Genomic DNA, 21,312 nt, shown 5'->3' with positions numbered 1-21,312 from the left:
AGAAGAAAGTTATTATTCAATTTTATCAGTGTCTAAAGTACTACGAATTACTGCTGAGGAGAAATACAGCCATTCAGGTAAAGAAATGCTCAGCAGATACAAGTGGGAGCCTGGCAAAGCTGTACATTCCTTGTATAATTTGACATGTCTTGTGCATGGCCAACATGACTAAAACCAATTTTACTTAATTCCCCCCTCCCCAGTCATGGGTAAAATAAGGTCTGAGATACAATACTCATATTTGAGGTTGATGCTGAAAGGTTAGTTTGAAGAAAAGGGGAAGTCCACACCCTAGAGTTACTAGCTCTCTTACCTTAGGTTGAATGTTAACATTGTTTCTGATTTACTTTAAGTATAATGAGCTGAAATTAGCTCACTACTTAATTGATTTTATTTTAATTTGAAGAGCACACTGTTAGTATTCTTTTTTTTACAGTCAGGTAACACTATTGAAGCAAAGCTCTGAATAATTTCTAACAGTGAGACTAGAGAGCAGAAGTCATACTTGAAAGAAGTGGCCACTTAAGAAATAGATCTTTGTTTATATTGCATTGAAAATATCTATGAAATCAATTTCTTTGTGTCAAAGTTGATTCAAAAGGTACTCTTTTTTCCTTTGGTTGCCTAATGAGAGCAATTTTTCTGTATTTCTAGTTATATTAGAATGCACTATAGATTTTTGCAAAAGTTGGATGTGAATGCAGCTGCTGTGATAGCTGAGGCAAATGACAATAATTATGAGGGTGAGAATGTAAGTACACTAACGAAAATGTACTGCACTCTAATTTCAAAATTAATTTCGGTGAGAAGATTAAAAACCTTTAAAAATATATAAGATTAAAACAACAACAACAAAATATTTGTGGCTTTTAATCTCTGCTGTATAACAAAAGTGCTTAATACAAAACCATAAGGCAGTAGGAACAACGAAGCTGTATTAATCACTGACATCTAACAAAACCTAGTACTTTTAAGATTCTAGTCTTTCCAAAAAAACCCCAAACCCCAGAGCTGGGAAGAAACAGAGCTACAACCTTTACAGTAACCCTATCCTAACAAGTTTGGCATCAGCTGCTACAACAGTCTGTGTGCATAGTATGTTTCAGAGGAGATTTCTAGCTAATGGTCAGTGATCCCCCCAAATAATTATTGAACCAGAATTAAAAATAAACAGCCCCCTAAAAACCAACTGGATAAATTATTTCATACATATGGCTGTACAACTGTTCCTTTCATGGGTACTTTTAGTAAGGAGAGTTTCAGTTACACCAGATGTCAGACAATAGCTTCAGTATTTGTTGGGATTTAAATATTTTGCTATAGAAAATTTTGCTATTTGCTTTTAGTAAAAAACATGCAATCGTGGTGGGACTATATTTCAGCCCAGGTGATGTCAAGAAGTCCCAGGATCCCCTTTCTCTGTTCAGATATCCCAGAACCATCTTTCTTGTGATAAGTTTAAATGAAATTATTTTCTTTATTCCCTGCCTGATAGGATGTTCCTTATCCTTCTGCAGCCCAGCACTCACCACTGTGAGATGTTAATTTATTAGATTAAAAAGCAGAATGTGGTTATATAAAGCAGCAGTAGTAGGTTGGTTTGTTTTTAGCTTTATCATAACATATGTACAGAGGTTTACATAACCTATTAATAGTGGATGTAGGTCCTTTTTTATTCTTCTGAGTGGAAAAAAAAACCTGCATGCAAATAATCTTTATTTTTAAACATGGGGGCTGTCCTGTTTGTAACATTGAAAATTTACTGAAGCGCAAGTCAGTCCTAGCTCACTCTCGGCTAAACTAATATTAAATTTGTTCTAGAATAATAGACTAAAATGAGCACCAAACTTGACTCACGATGTTCCTATAACTGCTGTGTTTAGCTGTGAATTGTGTGAAAAATGTCATGCATATTCCTTCCTCCTCCCTAGAAGTGTTGATCAGAAGGTTGAGCTTGCTTTTCAACATTGGCATGGTAACATCTCGTTTTCAGCTCTTTAGAAGAAATGGCTATGATTTTTAGGTGTGTTTTGTGTTGGTGATTTGCATGCAATAAATGTTACTGCTTTTTTCCTGTGTTGAAGTGAACATTTTTGGTCTTCAGCTACAAAAATAAGGAGCTTTTAGGCTCAAGGGCCAACTTCTTTTTTGCTCTTAAGACTGTACATGTGCCATCTGCATCCAGATATAACTGCATAAATAAGAGAATGCAAGCTGTTTGTCCCTGTCATAAGGCAACTTCTGCACCTGCAACAACATTTCAGACAAAAATGGAGAAGCGACATGTGTCTACAGACTAAATGCATTTGTTAATTTAAGAAACAGCATTGCTAGCCTCTAAGCTCTTTAGCTGGTTGGAGTCATCTAGTACTTCAGTTGGTTTACTGATTGAATTTTTAGCACTAAACACTGCTTTTGCTGTAATCCAAACCCTTAGAGAACGGCAGAATGTCCATCTATGTTTAGCTCAGGTTTTTTGGCTCTTCCTTCATTCCTTGGCCATGGTAAGCGGTTTTGGTTTCCCTGTTTTTGGGAAGAGGTTAAATTGAGTCATTGGACATCTTGCCACCACCAAGTTCCAGTCCTGAAAACACTTAAGCAAGCGCTTAATTTAGTAAATCAAGTTAGGACCAGATACTTCAGTTCCCCCACCTTTCCTCCCATTTTGATTTTTATGTCTATAGCAGATAAATGTCTGTTTTAGCTCCTTTCTTCATACCTATTTAAATGGCAGTGGGTTTTTCATTTCTTACTTGATGTACCCCACTAGCCTATCTTTACCTGAGGATACAGACTTCTCAGGTCATCCTTGAAGTCCTCCTGAAGTGTGTATTCTTCCATGCCAGTCAGCTTGCTACTGCTCCTCTGCTTCCTTCACAAGCCTTCTTAAGCGCCAGCAGCACGGTCTTTTACAGGTCGGGTGAAGTCCCTCCATGGCATACCAGCTCCATTTATTCAGGAAGCATTCCAGGTCCTGACGGGTTTGAAACCTTTCTCCTTGCACTGTCTTCTCAGCCAAGTATTCAGGCTGTGCATTTTCCACCACTTTCTCTGGTTTTGTCCAGCTTTGGAGTCCCTCTTTTCAGCTGCTTCCCCAGGAGACTAAATTTTGCCTCTAGATCTTGTCTCCTGCTTTTGCCTGTATTTTTGGTATCCACTCAGACCACAGCTCTAGGTTTCTCCCCAACTCTTTTTATTACCTCATTTTTATGTTGGTTTTTTCCGACCTTTAAGCAAGGGTGAGGTCTGCTTGGATACAATACTGCTTTATGAATAACTAATATAACCACTCTGATCCAATAACAATTCATTTCTTTTTTAGTATGCCCTTAGGAGTAGCCACAAAGTTTGCATTCATTTTTCTGGTCAAGTGCTTTTGATAAATAGATTAAAAACCGAAAACACACTTGGGATAATGCAGAAGGTTATCAAGCAACTGAAAAGAAGTCTGTATTCCTTCTTAATGAAAATGAGATACTATGTAGGAGCAAGACCAATGGGAACACTGAAAATTCATTATGAGATGTTTTGTAGGGGAGAGGCAATGTCAAATGATTCTGCTCAGATTTGCAGCTGTTAAGACTCAGCTGGAAGCTGTGGAAGAAGCTGTACAAAAATGCTTACTCCAATAAGCTGGGAAAAAAAACAGAGGTCAAATGTTATCTTAAGGACTGGATGTGCCTAAATAAATCAGTGTGTTTGTCCTCTTTACGTTTTGCAATGACCTAGTGGAGTAGCTTAATGTAGGTAATTGAAGAGGTCGAACAGTAATGGAGAAACAAGATCGTATAAAGCCACCTCAATAAAAGCAGGCAAAAGCCAACTTTAAATATTAAGTGAGGGGATAGGTGTAGAGAGCTGCACCTGTTTGTTCTTTGCTTGGGAGGCAGCTTTGCCTTCCTACCTGTTCATGCCAGAGCTAACCATGTGCTTATAGCTTACCTCCTCCTCTTCTTGGCTGCTCTATGTCTTGTCTAACAATTGCTTTTACTCTGAAAATACCATTAACACAGGTTTTGCGGCTCTGTCCCACTCCAGTGGGTGAACTTCATGGAAATGTTTATTTCTGGCTTTGAGCTAAAATACCTTGACATCTTATGCTGGATTGTAAAAGCCTCTTGGGTTTGGGGTTTTTTTTGGTCACTGTGAGGAGCACAGGGATGCTACCTCCCCTCCGCCCCTCTTTTGTTGTCTATTAATGTATACCTTAAGGCATTCTCTAGGGTCAAGTTGAAGCACTGCAAGCATCTTGGCTGAGTTACAGCTTCTTGAAATAGAGGCAGAAAGTGGCCCAGGAGTCTCCTGAACCATTCAGAGCCCTGTGGTGGGAGTGCGTGTGTGTGTCTGTAGGGGTTGTCTTCCTTTCCCTCGCTTGCCGCTACCATTGGAAATCATCTGTTTCACAACCCCTTGAATCCACTACCCCCAGCTCTCTTGTAATAAGAGGATGAATAAGAATAAAGGCCAGATTCAATTTTGATGAAAAGGAGCTTAGCTGAACAAAATAACAAGCTGAACGAATTTTTGCCTCATTTTCAATTAAATCCTCTGATAGGATGTTAGCCTAAGTTAGTATTATTGCCTCTCCCATGAGGGCAGCGTAATCTAAAGGCTTAAAAATTGTGCTTTCAGTATCACTTCGGTTTGCTTCCTGGTATCTCTTGATTTTACTTTACAGTCTGTACCAAATGCTGGTATTAAAATTGTCTTCCTTCCTTGACACAAATTGTACCACTTTGCCAGCTAAAATACCTGATAACACCATCTCTTCTTCTGCATCTGCTGAGGGCCTCTCACCTAACCTGAAAATAATTCCTTGTCTTTCTGCTCTCTTGCTTACCCTTTTCCTGCTGCCTAACCTTGAATTTCTCCTTCCTAAACAACTTCTGCATACTTGTGGAATCTTCTCTAGTTTCAAACTACACCTGATGAAGAAAAATCCTGTCTTTTGAACCACAGAGTGAGAAATTCATGAAACAGTCATTTCTTTCACACATGCATATGCAGTCTCTGTTTGTTTTGAGCAGCACTAAGCATACTCTCTCTTCTTGAATGATAATTTGTAAGGGGATTTTTTCAGTTGATCTCAAAGGTTGTGCAAGGTTATATCAGCCTGAAGAGGACTTGTGATAAAAAAGAATGCAGGGTGGCTCTGGGCTGCTGTGAGTGTCTCGGGAGGGAGATGTGCATGAGTCAGCAAGTCCTCCAGGAAAAGGAGTTGTTCTTGAGGATCCCCTTCAGAGTACTGATTAACTTAAATTGGAGAAACCACTGAAATGTCTGTTGTAAGAATCTCTTCTGTTGTGCCAGGAGCACACCCCAGGAAGGTGGGGTGAATATAATGTCTCCTCACAGCTAATTTTATTGATGGGAAGAGTATGAGACTGGCTCATAAAAAAAAAATTCATAGAATCACAGAGTGGTTGAGGTTGGAAGGCACCTCTGGAGGTCATCTGGTCTAGAGCCGGTTGCCCAGGACCGTGCCCAGACGACTTTTGAGTATGTCCAAGGGTGGAGACTCTACAACCTCTCTGGGCAACCTGTGCCAGTGCTTGGTCACCCTCACAGTGAAAAAGTGTTTCCTGATGTTCAGAGGGACCCTCCTGTGTTTCAGTTTGTGCCCATGTCCTGGTCCTGGCGCTGGGCACTGCTGAGAAGAGTCTGGCTCCATCATCTTCGCACCCTCCCTTCAGGTATTGATACACATTGATGAGATCCCCCGGAGCCTTCTCTTCTCCGGGCTGAACCGTTCCAGCTCTCTCAGCCTTTCCTCACAGGAGAGATGCTCCAGTCTTCATGGCCCTTTGTTGGACTCTCTCCATGAATCTTTATTAATAGTTATCCTTATGCAGTATAGGTGTGCTAAATGTGTACACAATAGCCACAAATATAGAAGGAATATCAGGAAGCCTGCTTTAGTGGAAAGGTGGAGACCGATTTACATCCTAAACACTGAGATGCATATGTAAATGCACTGGGTAGTGCACTAAGGGAAATTATAGAAAGATTGGGAATGATTTCTGTAACTAAATTCTGGGAAGTCTGTTTTTAGAGTTTCAAGTGTGTTCTGTTCAATCTGTAGACAGTAGAGAGCTATTTCATCTTGGTTTAGTTGGAATTTCATGAGGGGGAGAATTTTTGTTGTTATTGACACAATAAAAGCAGGCATAAGATGAAACAATATCAAAAAATGTCACTTGAAATGTGAGTTGCTGTTTTGCAGACAATTTTTTGGGGCAGAAATTGCTGTGCTATTCTAAAATGCTTGATGGCATTATGATTTGATCACAAATTACAAAAAATGAACCTAAATGGCCCATTGGATCACACTTAACCTTTCATCTTTGCTTCCTATGATGCATGTTCACTTTAGAAATTAGGTGACTTCCTTGGCTAGTTACCCTTTGTTTCTTTGATACGTTGTATGGGTGAAACAGTATTTCAGTTTTATTCATCATGAATGCCTTTCATTGCAGTAGAACTGTGTTTGCTATTCACCATCATGCTGATTTTCCTGAAACAGTTGTGAATTCTTGTGAACTTTGATTTGCTTTTGTAGTTGGCTTTCCACAACATGGTACCATCACAAAGTTCATAAGGAAGAGAGTTGTTTTAATTGAACCTCTTGTTTTGTATGAAACAAGATCCCAGGCTGATAAATGTAATATAAAGTTATCCTGTAACTAAATATCATCATATCTACAGAATTAGCCCCGGGTCTATGTCATGACTCGTTCTCTTGTTTTCTGTTCCAGAGTCGACAACTGGAATCGGAAACTGGAACAACTGAAGAGCACAGCCTCAACAAGGAGGCTCGGAAATGGGCTACCCGGGTAGCCCGTGAGCACAAAAACATCATCCACAGTCAGCGGGTAGGTTAGGAAAACATTCATTTACAGATTTTATTTGTTGCAGCTCCCCGCTGCATGAAAGAGGAGCTGCTGCAAGCACTAGGGAATTACTTTTGTCCTGTTATCTCTCTGGGCAACCTGCCATTTTCATCTTAGCCTTTCTCAATATGATACACTCAAACGGCTATGTTAGCAGCCTCTCAAACTTTTTGGTTCATCGATATGTTTTGTTATTCCCATACAAATCTGAAGTTACGGCTTCTACTTTACTGCAAATAACTTACAGACCTACCTCTATTCTGCACAGCATCATTCTGTTCAAACTAAAGTTTCAAGGATTCTCCTACCTCCACTATATCATGTATATATTACCCATAGAAAAAAATATATTCAATTGGATATCAAAAGTCTTCTCAACACTAGGAAAATCCACGAGTAATATGCACTTAAATCTAATGTGAAGACACAAAATTAAGACTGTATTGATAAATTTATTTCTACATATGTGGCTCAACATAGAAGAACCTAGGGCTGTATTTGGGTGTCCTAACTGAGGCTTCAGGTAGCTGTATTTTGGAATGCAGCTGAGACTGCCTAGGAGTGAGAATAAAATCAGCCAGTAGAAGTGCATCCCTTGGGTCACCAAGTTCCTTAAACATCTGTATCAAGGCTCTCATGCTCTTGTTGAGAGAGAATGTTCAGACTCAAGCTACCTTCTTGTGCTAACTTCTGACTAAAAACATGTGTTTCACATGCTTAGCCATACTAAGCCTAACTTGCATAGACTAAATTCAATTAATGAGTCTATACTACAATATCTGTAATATTCAATGAGCGGCTGCCCAGGAAGTGGGGGACCTGGCTTCTAGTTCCACTTTAGTCTTTAGAGATTTGAGCCATTCCTCAAACTACTCAGGAAAATGCACCTGATGCTCCTTCTACTCTTTCTCCAAAGACTATTTAACACAAAATGCATAAACAGTCATTGAACCAGGCACAGACTTGCAGACAACTGGTGATGATTGGTGCAGTCACATGCTTTTGTTATTTTTCATCTGTACAGTCAACAAACATGTACATGAACCTAAGAAACTCCAAAGTGTCTTCTGTGATTCAGCAAATTCTCCTCTGGACATAATGTTCCTGCAAATGCAGGAAACCTGTCTTGGCTTCCTCTACAGCAAGGCTACCATTAGCAACTTCTCTCTCCATGTTTAAGATGCTCTTTTTCATCCTGATAGAAATGCAGAGCAACACACCCATTTTAAATATTTAATTATCAACATATAGATGAGTTGATTCATACCACAATATCATGTTTTTGTGAAGATATTGAAGTGTTCCCCTAAGTGGAATTTCCATGTGAAATACTGTGCTTTTAAATGGTGTTTTGCCTTGGTCATCATCTTTTTTCCTGGAGTGGACTATTGTTGGTCAACCCAGCATCTAATCAAACAATAATTTCCCTCACTTGTCATAAATATTTACCTTGTAAATGGCTTGCTAGCATTTACTACATCTGTGGTGTTTTTTCTTATTTCTGACAGACACTTGAAGAGCTAGAATGCCATGGGCCTGTGATGTCTGAGCAAACCCGAGCAGAACTGGAGCAGAAAATAGATGAAGCCAGAGAGAGTATACGCAAGGCTGAGGTAAGAAGGAAATTATTTTGGCATGTTCAGCTTCTTACCACAGAAGGATTTATGTTACAGCTATTTAATTTTGTTTGTGGAAATGTAAGCTTTTAGCATCAAAAATCAGGTAATTTCAAGATGTCATTTTTTCCCTTGATTTCATAGTTCTCAAATCACTGAATCAACTTAATCATAAGACTCGAGATTAGAAGAGTAATATTAAAAAAAACCTCCTGATGAAGAGTGATTAAACTTGCTGCATTTTCCGCTATTGTGCAAAGGTCAAGAATCTCTGTATTTAGGGGCTTTGTCTTTAATAGAGAAAAAACAATCTCAAGTTTACTAGTTTCCTTCTGCCTGAAGGAATTAATACCAGAAAATGGTGATCATATCTCTATCTTCACACATTCTGGCTTCTAGAAGGAACTGCCACATGCTGATGTGCCTTCTGTTCTAGTATTTTTTGATATATGTGTTAATTTGTAGTTCTGATGGGAAAACATTTGAAATAATCTTGGCATGTCTTTCAGCTTTTACTCTGAGGTACTTTTGAAAAGGTTGCAGAGCTTTATGGGACCTGTTCTGGGTTAAGAAAGACTCAAGAAAAGATAAACTAGCTTCATACTTGACTGCCAGTGTTGGATTGGTAAAAGTTAACTGTTTTCATGGCCAGTGATTCAAAAAACATATTGCAAGCAACAGGAACTAATCTATTAGTTTTCGGCTGAGTGGGTTGCTTAATTAAAACTGTAGAGCAAACGTAATTGTTTCAGTTAAGTGCTTCTCATACTGCTAGATATTCAGAGTACCTGATGTAATTAGGAATGTGATTTACAGTTCAAGAGGTTAGAAAATGTAGAGTAAAAATATGCCTCCTACGGGTGTGATAAACGTTAGGCTCTCTTTTTACAAATCCAGAATATGCTCTCTTAACAGGAAGTGTTTTAAAATGCAATAGGCTTTTATTTTGAGTAAACTATTTCAGATAGACTTATACTCCAAAGTGCTTCAGTGTATATATAGTTAATAATTAAATATGCAAGGACAGAGAGCATGAGAATGAAAGATAAAAGCAGCAGCAGAAAGAAATAAAATCAGGATAAGAAGTTGCAGAGGAGGAGGTTCTCACATAAAGGTATTATAAAAACTACAAATGAAATCAGTCTGGAACTTAAGTGTTTGCAAGGACCTGACTTAGGAAGGAGAAAGATTTTTCAGCACCTCCATGTTAGTAGAAAAACAGGACTTGAAAAGTGGAAAAAGAAAGATTATACAGCCTTTGTTTCTTTTTTGTGAAAGTCAGTTTTGATGTATGTATTTTATAAAATAAAACAGAAAAAAAAGTCCCCAAAACATGCAAAGAACTGTTAATTGGATTTACTTTTGCAGCTGTTACTGAAGGCATAGTATTTTACAGTTACCTGATACCATACATGGTTGCACCTATGTGAACAGCCAAAGTAATTAGCCCTTTAACACTAGTTAGTTCATTATCACCTTGTCACATTAAACCTTACCACTGCAAAACTTTGTGGATACTGCTGTGATTGTAACTGGAAAAGTAATATGTTCTGGTGCCATGTCTGAAAGTGTTTGATGGTAACATGTAGATTTTATTTTGTTAAAAAAACCCAAAGTGTTTTATTGGGAGGGTAGCAAAGCAACTTTGCTTGCAACTGCAACAAGTGTTGGCTAATGTACTGTTGTTTCTTGCCACGAAGGTCAAGTCTCAGATGTGGAAATCTCCCTTTTATTCTAATTGAGTAAAGCAGCTAGAGGATAGTACACCTAGAAGATGACAAGGGTTGCAGGGTATGAATTTTGTAACCTTGAGATAATTTCCTCAAGTCAATGGTTGCATCAACCTGCGATACCTATAGAGCAGCATGTGTAGGACTTACTGTTTCTAAATGATCATGTGCGTGTACTGCTAGCACTTTGAAGACACGGACATTTCGCTGAATGTTATTTGTAAGTCACATGCATATGTGTGTGTACACACGCTTTCTCTCCTCTTGTGGTGTGTTAGTGTGTACTGTTGTCCTCATTCCAGAGGTGTTCTCCCTTCTTCCTTTTGGGTTTTTTTTGTGTTTTTCTCTTGAAACGCTTTTTATTTTTATTTCCTTTCTGGAGTAGCGTGCCTGTTGTTCTGTCCCATTTTGGCTTCTTGACCCGCTCTTTGGTGCTTTTTCCTTTGCAAATCTACTCTCTTCCTCGTTTTGTTTCTTCATCATTTCTGGAGGGGAAGATAACTTCACAAGCACATTGGGATTAAATTTTGCCTTTCTTCTGGCAAGGCTATTTTGGTCATTGCTAGATGCTTCCACTTGCATGTTTCTCCCTGGCGAATTCTACATTATTGACACATCTTTCCAGTGCCAGCCTGCTTAACTATCAGAAGACAAACTGGTCTGTATGTGCCATCTAATACAATGTGAGCTGAGTCAGAACATTTTAGAGATGATATATATTGGTAATGCAGTTTCTCCAGGGTGTATTGTGCATAGATGTATTCATCTCATTGCCCTCTTCCTCAGAGACCCTGAATCCTTTGAAATCTAATAACTGAGAGGAACTGAGAAACTGTACCGCATGTATAACTTACATGTTCTCTGACAAGCACAACAGGTGTGGAAGCAGACGTAATTTGAAGGTACAGCAAGGAAATAGAGTAAAAGTGTGCATAGGATCAAGACATATTGAAGAAACTGAAGTTTTTCATCTTCTGCAAGATGCATTGCCTGAACATAAAACCTTAGATTGGCACATTCACAGCTCAGTGGGTTATTTTTGATCTTTTTCTCCCTGGGATAGGAGGTATTTTTCCTTGTGATGTTTCAGGGAGCAGACTCCATGATTAAAGTTTGGAGAAAAATACAGCTTACACCAGAGTGCTCCTGTACAATTGATACATGGCAGATGATATACAATGACTGTAACTGCTAACCAGAACACATATTTTCTTCTTAAAAATGGAAAGTTTCTGTTTGTTAAACGTTTTTTGTTTGTTTTGCTTGCTTGTTTTAAAGGAAGTGTTAGAATATGTCTGATAATACCTCTGGCACTGGCAGAGTGCTAAAATTGACTGTGGTTAATGCTACACCATAGAGTTTAGATCCAGAGGAACTCCATCCTTGTCAAAACAGCATTTGACCACTGCTGTGTCAGGGATGGATTTTGATAAAGGCAAGCACTGAGGATGCTTGTTTAAATTGAAGGTGGTACAATTCAAGCATCATCTGTAAAGGAGGTCAACACCTTTGTAATTCAATAATTTGAGAAAATAAACTATTCTTGTAGCTCCTTGGCACTGAACCAACCAACTCAGGTAACTGAACTATAACTTCTGTATTTTAAGGTTTCGTTTTTGTGACAACAGTAAGGTTGGTTGCTGGGCGTTTTACAGCTGTTAGTTCAGCCACTTGGATAGATCTGATTTGCCTTAAAATAGCTTTCCATTTCTCCTCTGCCTGCGTCCCTTTATCTTTAAACTATTGGAGACAAAAATTTACTCTCTCCACTGATGTGTGGTGCAGAAATAAGGGGGAAAAAAAGTTGAAGCTATTTCCTTGGTTTCTATAATCCTTCTTTCAGCCTGCATCCTGGACCCTGAAGCCGGGTTACTTGAATTCTTCCTCTCATCTTATTTTGTCTCTATCAAACTAAAGACTCCAATACTTTGATAGCCTGGTGTGAGTCTCACCAAGCAGTATTGTTGGTCCCAGGGCTGACATAATTTTTCTCAGTGATGATGGGAGAGTTGCCATTTGGGCTCAGGTCTATGCTCAAGGAAGGTCTTGGGGTCTCCACAGCAATTAGTCCTATTTCCACTTAATTATAGGGGGATGTATTTTGTCTCATCATTAGGATATCTACAACTCTCAAGAGAGTATTCGTACCAGATAAGATTTGATTAAGACTCATTATGGTGCTGCTTACTTCGTTTGATTAGTTCAGAAGCTTAGGTCCATTTTTAATTGTAAATGGAAGGCTGTTTTCTCCCTCCCCTTATATTTGGCTATGAATATTTATTACTGTGCTGTGATAACAGTTGTGTTTGCTGGCTGGGCTCCTGTTCTATCTTAGGATCTAATCTATTAATTGTATGCTGCATGTGGTCCTACTGCATCTCAAGTAGACGTAGCTATGTTTCAGCCTGTTGTTATTAGTGTGTTCTTGCAGTTGAACCTTTCAACTGCAAGAGTGGTGTCATTCTCTGCTCGTAAGAAATGTGAGAAAAGCTAATTCCATATGCTTCACTAAAATAAATGAAAAGGAACAAGGCTACCAACCCCCCAAAAGTTGAATTTGTAAAATGTCACTTGCTACCATCTATAGCTTTGCTCAGGAAACATATGCTTGGGAGAGCTGTGCTAAGTAAACAGATTGCCTTCTCAGTATGAGATTTGTAGGAGCTGTTAGTCTTTCTGGCTAGGTGGAATGAGGACTAGCCTGGAAAAATGCCGCCGACATCCACAGATCACGAATTTTGAACTCTTTTGGTGAAAAGCAGTTTAGTGAGGACATCTGCAGAGATGAGAATGTCTTTGAGAACAGCATCAGAGCCCTGAAGCTGTGTTATGGTATTATGAAGATGTACAAGTCTTAGTACTTTATCAGCTGTATCCAAACATTTAATCATTCTGACTTGCAGTGTTGCAAAAATTATACTGTCGCATTTGAGAGTTTTTTATCTTGAATTAATACTTCCTGATAATTATTTTTCAGGGACTTGCTGTAAGTGAGAAATTTGGAGAGCATGCAGTATGCTCAGATCCTGCTTAAATATTTCACAGTATATTTTTTTGACAAACGTGCCTGTTCTGGTATGAGCAATGAGAAAGGAAGTCTTTAGAAGACTGGGGTATATGAATTCACATAATAATAAAGGGTGTGTTTTTCATTAGTGGACATTTAACAGAGGAAGGTATTTTGTGGGATGAAGGGGTAGGAAAAAACACAGAGATGTTTTGAAGCTAATGATGAAATACAGTCGTAAAGATTCCTTGTAAGGATATAGTCAACTGAAGAGCCATATTTGCTCTCTATATATCTTACAGATCCCTATGTACTGTAAAGGCTAGATATCCTTATTTATGGAAACAAATGGATAAGTCATTTTGAAAACATCCTGCAGATAACAGTCATCATGACTTTAAATGTTGCTGAGATGAAGAATAATTGCTGTAGGACTTCAGGCAGTAGACTCTTTCAGACGTTTTTGGTAAAGGATCAGGGATTAGTCTGGGCTACAAGAATATTTATGTTGCTTGTTTTGTAGATTTTCTTTTTGTCTTTTTTTTTATTTAGTTCTTTTGAAAGGTGGATCACACTGAAAATCCAACTCAGTTCCTTAAACCTGTGGTTTGAATGCAGTGTCATTTCATAGAGTCATTCAGGTTAGGGGCTTTGGGGATGTCTCTGGTCCAGCCTCTGTTTAAATCTTACTGAATCTTTTGACTACGAAATGTATAGATCTTTCACTATATTAAGAACCAGTATTTATTACCAGGACTGAAGAAATGTGTTAATAAAGTTTTGCATACATACCTTTTATATACATTTCATTTTCTACTTAGGAATTTGGGTAATTTCCATTCAGTCCCATTACCAGTAGCCTGGGAACAGCTTCTTAAACTGTACAAAATGCTTCAATACTGCTCTCATCTACACTCAATCTCCTTCCCCACCAACTGCCTTCTCTGTTTAGGAATCTCTAATTTTTTTTTTTTGCTTGAGCTAGGGAAAAATCAGCCTGCCAGTTGGGCTGGAGCTACGCAGGTGGGCTCTTCTCCACTAATAGCTTCACTTCTGTTTTCTTACCCTTGGCATTCACTCTTGAGACACGTTATCTGTGTCAGCATTTCATTTCCTGTTTGCTTCACCCTAACAGTCTTGTTTGATTTAACTCCATGCAGAATATTTAGCATATAAATTAACTAACTTTGCTGTAATATCTGTAGAAACTTCCTGCCCATCCTCCCGCTTAAAAAAACCCCACTCAGTGTTGTATTGAAAAATGTCATTTATTAGCTAGTTCCCTAGCTGGTGCAGAAAAAGTGTTGGGTTGGGGGTTTTCTATCCTGGCCAGGTGAATTCCTAGGGGCAGGTGCTTCCAGGTTGCTGCAGGACTCTTTGCTCTGTTGCAAGCAGTGGCTGAGCTTCGCCTGGAGCCAGGTAGCAAGTGTATTTTTTTGGCTGCAGAGAAGACAAAGGAAACTCAGGTTGGAGCAGAATGTCCTTCTTACCTTTTTTTTTTATAAATCTGGCATCATATGGTCTTGATTTACAGTACTGCACATGAACATTGTACAGCTAAAATTACTGATAGACTCCCCTTTCAAGGCTGAGCTCAGGTTTGTGCCTCAGGGATCAAAATTTTAGGTGAGTCAGGTTGGATAGGATTTTTTTTTTTTTTTTTTTTGCTTGGGGTGGTTTTGGCATAGCCATAGCTAACTTTCCACCCCAGACATCAACAAGGCAGGGAAGGTTGAACTTCATGGATTATTGGCTCATGTATCCCTACTTTAATAGCACTGGACTCCGATTTAAAACTGATTTGCAGGGGAGGGCTTACATTGGGTTGTGAGAAATTTGTGGCATTCCAATATTTGTTTTTACTATACTCACAGTTACTTCTACCTATCACTGTGCAAATAATTCTGGTGGCCCAAAATTTAAATGTACAGCATTTCTCATTAAAAGAATGGTTTCATTTTCATACTTTTTTAATTAAAAAACCTAGAATTTAAACAAAATTTACTCTACATGGGAAAAATAAAGATAATCTCTTTCCAACCTTTCCATGTTGTTTTCTTCTTAGCTAAAACAACTTGCCAAATGAGACTATCCAACCCACTAATTTTGTTCCTGCCACTAGAAAAAGGTTGCAATGGAATAAAATACTTCTCACAAAAGATGGTTTAGGCCTACTTGTAATCCTAATTTAATCTGATTTTAATATCTGAATGTGCTCATAAGTATAACCTTTGTCTAAAATAAATAATTCTGAATTCTTTAAGAGAAAAAATATGGGCTGGACAGTGGGCTTCAGGTGGCTTTAGTACAGATCAAAAAGCGCAGGGATGTACAGCAGGGAGAGAAGCACACTCTGATGTGCCGGGGTCATGGTCTTGTTCTGCACCTTGAAAAATCGTGGAAAATAAAGCAACTCTACTTTCAAGAAACTCCATTCAAAACTGATCCAACAACCATAAACCAAAATATTTAAGGGGCCACATTAGATGAGCTTTGGTGTATTTCTGTGTTTGCTTTTTACCCCAACACTTTTATAAATTACTTTAAAAGACTTGTAACCGAGGTGTTTGTGGGATGTAAATGAACACTTGGTTTCTTACAGGCCCTTTTCTTTCTGGGAACAGAGAGCAGCTATGTAATGTATTCTGGCTGGTTTTAATTTCCATGTTGTTTATCTTCATCTTGTGCAAGCTGTAGGTCTAAAGCCTTTGCTTAATTAAGACTGGAACAGTAAATAAACAAAGCTATGCCTTCTTCCATGTAGAGCAACGATAGGTATGTGAGAAACAGATAACAATATTTATATTTTTTACAACTTTGGAGTTTTTTCCTTTCATCTTCTTACAACCTACCATCAGCTAAGGCAAAAGAACAGCCCAGAGAAGCAGGAACCACCCAGAACGCTGTTTGTAAACTTTGTGGGTGGCTGATGGTTTTTAAATCCATGTAGAGATATCCCAGTCCTTAGCTATTAAATAGTAATTGGTAAGTAGTAATTGTAAATAGCAATTTCACTATTAAATAGGAAAATATTTGTTCTTCAGTGAGACTTAATAACAATGAAATTTGGGCAGCACCCAGATTTTTGAGCTAGTGCTGGATTCCAGCATTGTGCTTTCAAAACTCAGCTGCCTTCCTGGAGATACTTAGTATTGCTGGGAATATAAGTGGTTACTTGATATAAAATTTTTTCAAGTCTGTGAGCTTCTGTCAGCTGAGGTCACTCAGTCGGGAAGTACGGCATGTGTGTCTACTAGCATCCCATTTTGTTGAGAGAGAAAATCAATTATTAAAGCATTGTTTAGTTTTTAATTTGAAATATATGATCTTTTTGAGGGAACAAGGCTTTGAGAGCAAGTGCATCCTTTAAGGGTATTGTAGTCTTGTGTGGTTCTGCAACGTAAGGCAAATCTGTGATTTGTGAGAAAGTACACCATGTCTCTTCCTATTTCAATGCATCACTTTCTGGCTACTTTCCCACATCAAAAACTGAAAGAAGACTGGGCAATCTGAAGTTGCATCCTTTGTGCAAGGTGGGTCCCTCCTTGATGAAGTCAGGACTCCAGCTTGCAGAAACCTCACCTTCCAAAGGGAAGAGCCTACCTTGTGTCTGGGTACACATACAGAAAAGCTTGTTGCATGACTTAATGCTGGTGAAAACACCAATATTTCCACTGGGTGATCCCTTGTTTCCCTCTTACTCAACATTTTATTCCGGCTTAATGAAAGCATCAAACCCCACCTAACTTAGACCTAGTGATATTTGAATGAAGTGCTTGTATTTTTAAATATGTAGCTGTTCCTGTGTGAGAAGCAGAATAAAGTTATACTACTGTCTGGTTTTTCAGTGTTTTGGTGTTTTTTTTCATATAAGCAGGAAGCTGTTAACCCTGGTCTACCAGTATGATTATTTGGGTAAAAGTATGTATGTATGCTTGTAAATAGTGTTATACATCTTTCAAGTGCAGGCCTGACCTAATACTGTAAGTACTTTTATGGCTTGTCTGCAGTGGAATGAAGCTCAAAACATTTGTGGTTTGGAACAAACATTTGTTGACTATTAAGACTACTATGCATAAATAGAGTGGGGTAACTCGATTGGATTTGCTGGGTACCTTGAATTAAAAACTCTTGTCTGACCCTTAGCAAGTACAGTCAAGGATCTTGGAGCAGCTTGTTTATTTTAGCTAACAAGTTTGCACAAACAACATGGTTTACAGCAGACTGAGTACTAATATGAACTACAAATGTTTATAGCATGCCTAGACTAATGTTTATTGCTGTTGCATAACTCAAGCTAATTGGAAATTGCATAACAAGGTAAAACAGCAAAACAACTAGGCTGATCATTTCCTAGGCAACTCTGGTTGAAGGCATATGGAAAGTCCTCGTAATATAATGTAAGAATATAAAGACATATTAGGGGATAGCTACTTTACTCGACAGGTATATATAAACACAAAGGTACCTCAGCTCGGTAACATGATAAAATGGGGACTTCCTCATTAACAAGCTAAAGCAAATGACTTGCATTGACCTGCATTAAGTCAATCTATCACAGTTTCAAAAAAACCAATAAAAGGACATGTCCACCAAAGCCGCTAACCCACCTATACCCTACCACGGTCACAAATCAACCCCATATGAATCAATTGCCTTCGAGGAGGTTGTTCTCACACTACAGCTGTCTGCATCTGCATGTTAATGTGCAGCTGCCAAGGTTGGAGCTGACCATGCTCCAGCATCGTGCTAGCAGGTAGTTCATCTTGGGCGTAGGAGCACCCAAATGAGAGGCAGGATCAGTGCTCGTCTTCACTGGGTGCTGTAGAGCCACTCATCTCCCCTTCTTTCAAAGCAGATGTGGTTAGAAAGTGTTTTTGTTCAAAATCTTGAATACTTATTAACAGGAGAGAGGTGTGTTCACGTGCAGGAATTGGCATCCCTGGATTCAGCTTTTTTGGTGCAACCCTTCTGTGCTAAGATCTTTGGTTTAAAAGTGTTTAGCTTGATACCATGAGAAATCCACTTCTCAATTTGATAAGTGCTCCTAAAACAAATTTGTCCAAAGAAAAGGTTAATGGTTAATTAAAATTATTATTGTTTCCATGTTCTTATAGCTTTAAAATATACAAGCTAATGTAAGTAGGGGCAAAAGGAAAAAAACTAAGTGAGAGGTATTGCCTTTTAAGACCAGTAAAGGGATAAAATCCCTACTCCATTTGCCCCTGGAACTCAAAGCTCTAACACCATCTAACGCTTCTGATTTCAGACCTTCTCGTAGGTATTGCTTTTGTAAATATTTACAAATTTCACGTTGGGTCTTAGGCCATACTAACTTACAAGGTTTTCAGAAGATGCTTGATGCCGCAATTGAATTGAAAGGATCTGCCTTTCAAATGTAAATGCTGATGTGTGGATTGATCTTTGGACTTTTTATTCTTTTTAAATCAGTATTTTCTGAATCTTGACTGAAGTAGTGTGATGCATATTCATATATTTTACTTTTTTTCCTCATTTTCCTGGCTATACAAACAGTATTTACGGTACCTGTTAATCATTCACCTGAAGACCGCATACAAGGAGAAGTGGAAAACTTCACTTGGCTAAGTCGCTTTGGCTTTTCCCGTGGGAAATACTTCTCAAACTTGTCCAATCTTTCAGTCTCCATACCTAATTACGTGGGAGAGTGCATGCATGCAGCTGTACCCATATGAAGATACATTTCACATAATAAATTTTACTCTAATAACTTACCTGCTTTTTAAAAATCACATTTCTTCTAAACATAATTAAAAATAGTATCTCTCAAAAGTAGTTTCATTGTTTGAAACAGGCTTAAAGTCACCTTTGCAAATAGTTTTAAAATGAAAATGGATCCATGTTTGGGGGCTTAGCTATATGAAACTTATAGTCATTTATTTTCTGACTTATCTTCTTAATAGAAAGATAATAATAAAGTGTACCAGCATGTCAAAAACAAGAAAAATACCAGTATCATTTCAGCTCAACACAAAATTTTGTATATGGTAAGGATATGCATGAGAGATAAAAATCTATGTAGCACCAGTTGGCATTTTAATTCACTGTACATACATTCTTGCATAGTCTACTGTGCTTCAGCCACTACAGAAAACAAAATTTCCCTCTAATTTTTGCTTAGACCCATCTATTTTTGCTGGTTTTGCTTGGTTTCCCAGTGCCAATGACAACTTGATGCGTCAATACAGGCAGAGATGCTGAAGTAAGGTGCTTCTGATCCCCATAGAAGGGGCTGGAAGGGTGAGAACGGAGATGAAACTTTGCTACTTGCACAGTAACTTGCTAAGAATGAACAATGCTGTGAAAGGAAATGCAGGAAAAACTCCAGGGCAGTTCAGTGGGTTTCTGTTGTTGCCTCCATCAGTGACTCGCTGAAGGACCTTTGGTAAATCACTTGATTTTTTTGTTCCTCTGGTGAGCAAGTGCAACAGGATGATTGTGATCGGGCTGGACTGGACATAAATATCCTCGATTTTATTCCTAGGTTTGCCCCTACTTCTTGATGTGATCTTTGAAATTCTGGGTTTGTTTTCTTGAAATTCTGAATTTTGCATTTCTTGAACTCCTGAATTTCTTCATGCTACTTTTTCCATTTCTTCTGTTTAGACTGTTAAATAATTTGGATCAGGGTGGTGGTTTGCCATGAATTTGTTAAAGCCTTGGCTTCATCGGCCAGAAAGTGTGCCAGGATGCTGAAGTGAACCCAGCTGTCAGAAAACCTAAATTTTCATTCTGTTCTAAAGACAAAAATCATGAAACTGTTTGTTGAAGTGTGATATTTATTCGATTTTGGAATTATTAGGGTATTCCATTTCCATAACGAATAAGGTCCCTGTGATCTCTGGCAAGTGCTGATGGAAAATAGCCTCTTTTGGGGGGTGGGGGGTTTGTGTGTGTTTGTCACATCAGATTTATTTGTGTATCACATCCAGTTTAGTCACCAGGCAAAAGAGCATCCAGGGCCTGCAGCCCAGGAGTATTCCTAATTTTAAAAATACTGTGAAACACTGGGTTTTGTCTGGGTTTTTGCACTTTGAAACTAATCTAAACTAACTGACCACTAGAATATATGAATAGAAGGTTAGCATAAACTAATAGATGTTACTTTAAAAACACCAACTTGTGAAATTGGCTGTGCCTGTAGTTTTACATCTCTAGAAAACCATTCCCTGTCTCTTGGCTCACACCACATTCCTGCAGGCAAGGAAATGAAGAACTGGACTTGTTTCCGCATGGAGCAGCTTTCGGAGCCACCTGAGTAATTTGCGGATCAGGAAATAACGCATTTGAATCGTGGCAAGGAGTGAAATGTAATCTTGAAAGAATTCTGACCTGTGCATGTTTATTTTCTCAGATAATTAAGCTGAAAGCAGAAGCCCGTCTCGATCTGCTGAAGCAGATCGGTGTGTCCGTGGATACTTGGCTAAAAAGCGCCATGAACCAAGTGATGGAAGAACTGGAAAACGAACGCTGGGCCAGCCTGCCTTCAGTAACCAACAATGGCTCTTCACACCTGGTACGGTTTCCAACATGTAAACCTCACCTCGTCTCCATGTGGCTCTTTCCTAGTAGCAACTCCTAACTTAATATTGAATATAAAACAAAATTGATAATATTTGGTAGTTTGTTAGCTAACTGGAAGAATATTGTAGCTTTACATGGCTGAAGCATGTGTCTGAATTTCATGAAAAAAAAACAAACAACAACAACAAAAAAAGGATTTCTGGGTTCTGTTGCTGAGTTTACTTTAGATTGATTTTTCTGACCTTGGATAAGTGCCATAACATTTATTTGCCATCTCCTGAAAAGAAAAAGTCTGCATGTTTCTTTGAAGTTTCATTAATAGTTTACGATGTTATCTGAGATACTTGGATGAAAGGCTTTATTCTTCCAAATTGTGTCCCCCCCCCAAAGAATAAAGTGTTTCAAAATAAATAGTGATGGCTGAATCGAACAGCTGCTTGAATGAAGAAACCCTGTTCGGAAAAGAGGAACTGCTAAAAGAGATCATAAAGCTTATAATACCCCCC

At 38.5% G+C, this 21,312-nt stretch overlaps 1 protein-coding gene across 1 annotated transcript in view; it reads left to right on the top strand.

Annotated features, from left to right (window-relative positions):
• The window catches only part of FCHSD2 (FCH and double SH3 domains 2), a 159,453-nt gene that overhangs the window by 126,636 nt on the left and 11,505 nt on the right, over positions 1–21,312 (top strand). The window contains exons 10-12 of the mRNA XM_010576632.1: positions 6,756–6,872; positions 8,399–8,503; positions 20,637–20,798. Coding sequence (XP_010574934.1) covers positions 6,756–6,872; positions 8,399–8,503; positions 20,637–20,798 — 384 coding nt within the window. The remainder of the gene's footprint in view (positions 1–6,755; positions 6,873–8,398; positions 8,504–20,636; positions 20,799–21,312) is intronic.

Source organism: Haliaeetus leucocephalus, unplaced genomic scaffold (assembly GCF_000737465.1).
Source record: "Haliaeetus leucocephalus isolate CR32 unplaced genomic scaffold, Haliaeetus_leucocephalus-4.0 Scaffold536, whole genome shotgun sequence".
In the NCBI taxonomy this organism is placed as follows: domain Eukaryota; kingdom Metazoa; phylum Chordata; class Aves; order Accipitriformes; family Accipitridae; genus Haliaeetus; species Haliaeetus leucocephalus.
Note: the sequence above shows the minus strand (reverse complement) of the source record. Positions and strands in the feature narration are given on the sequence as shown.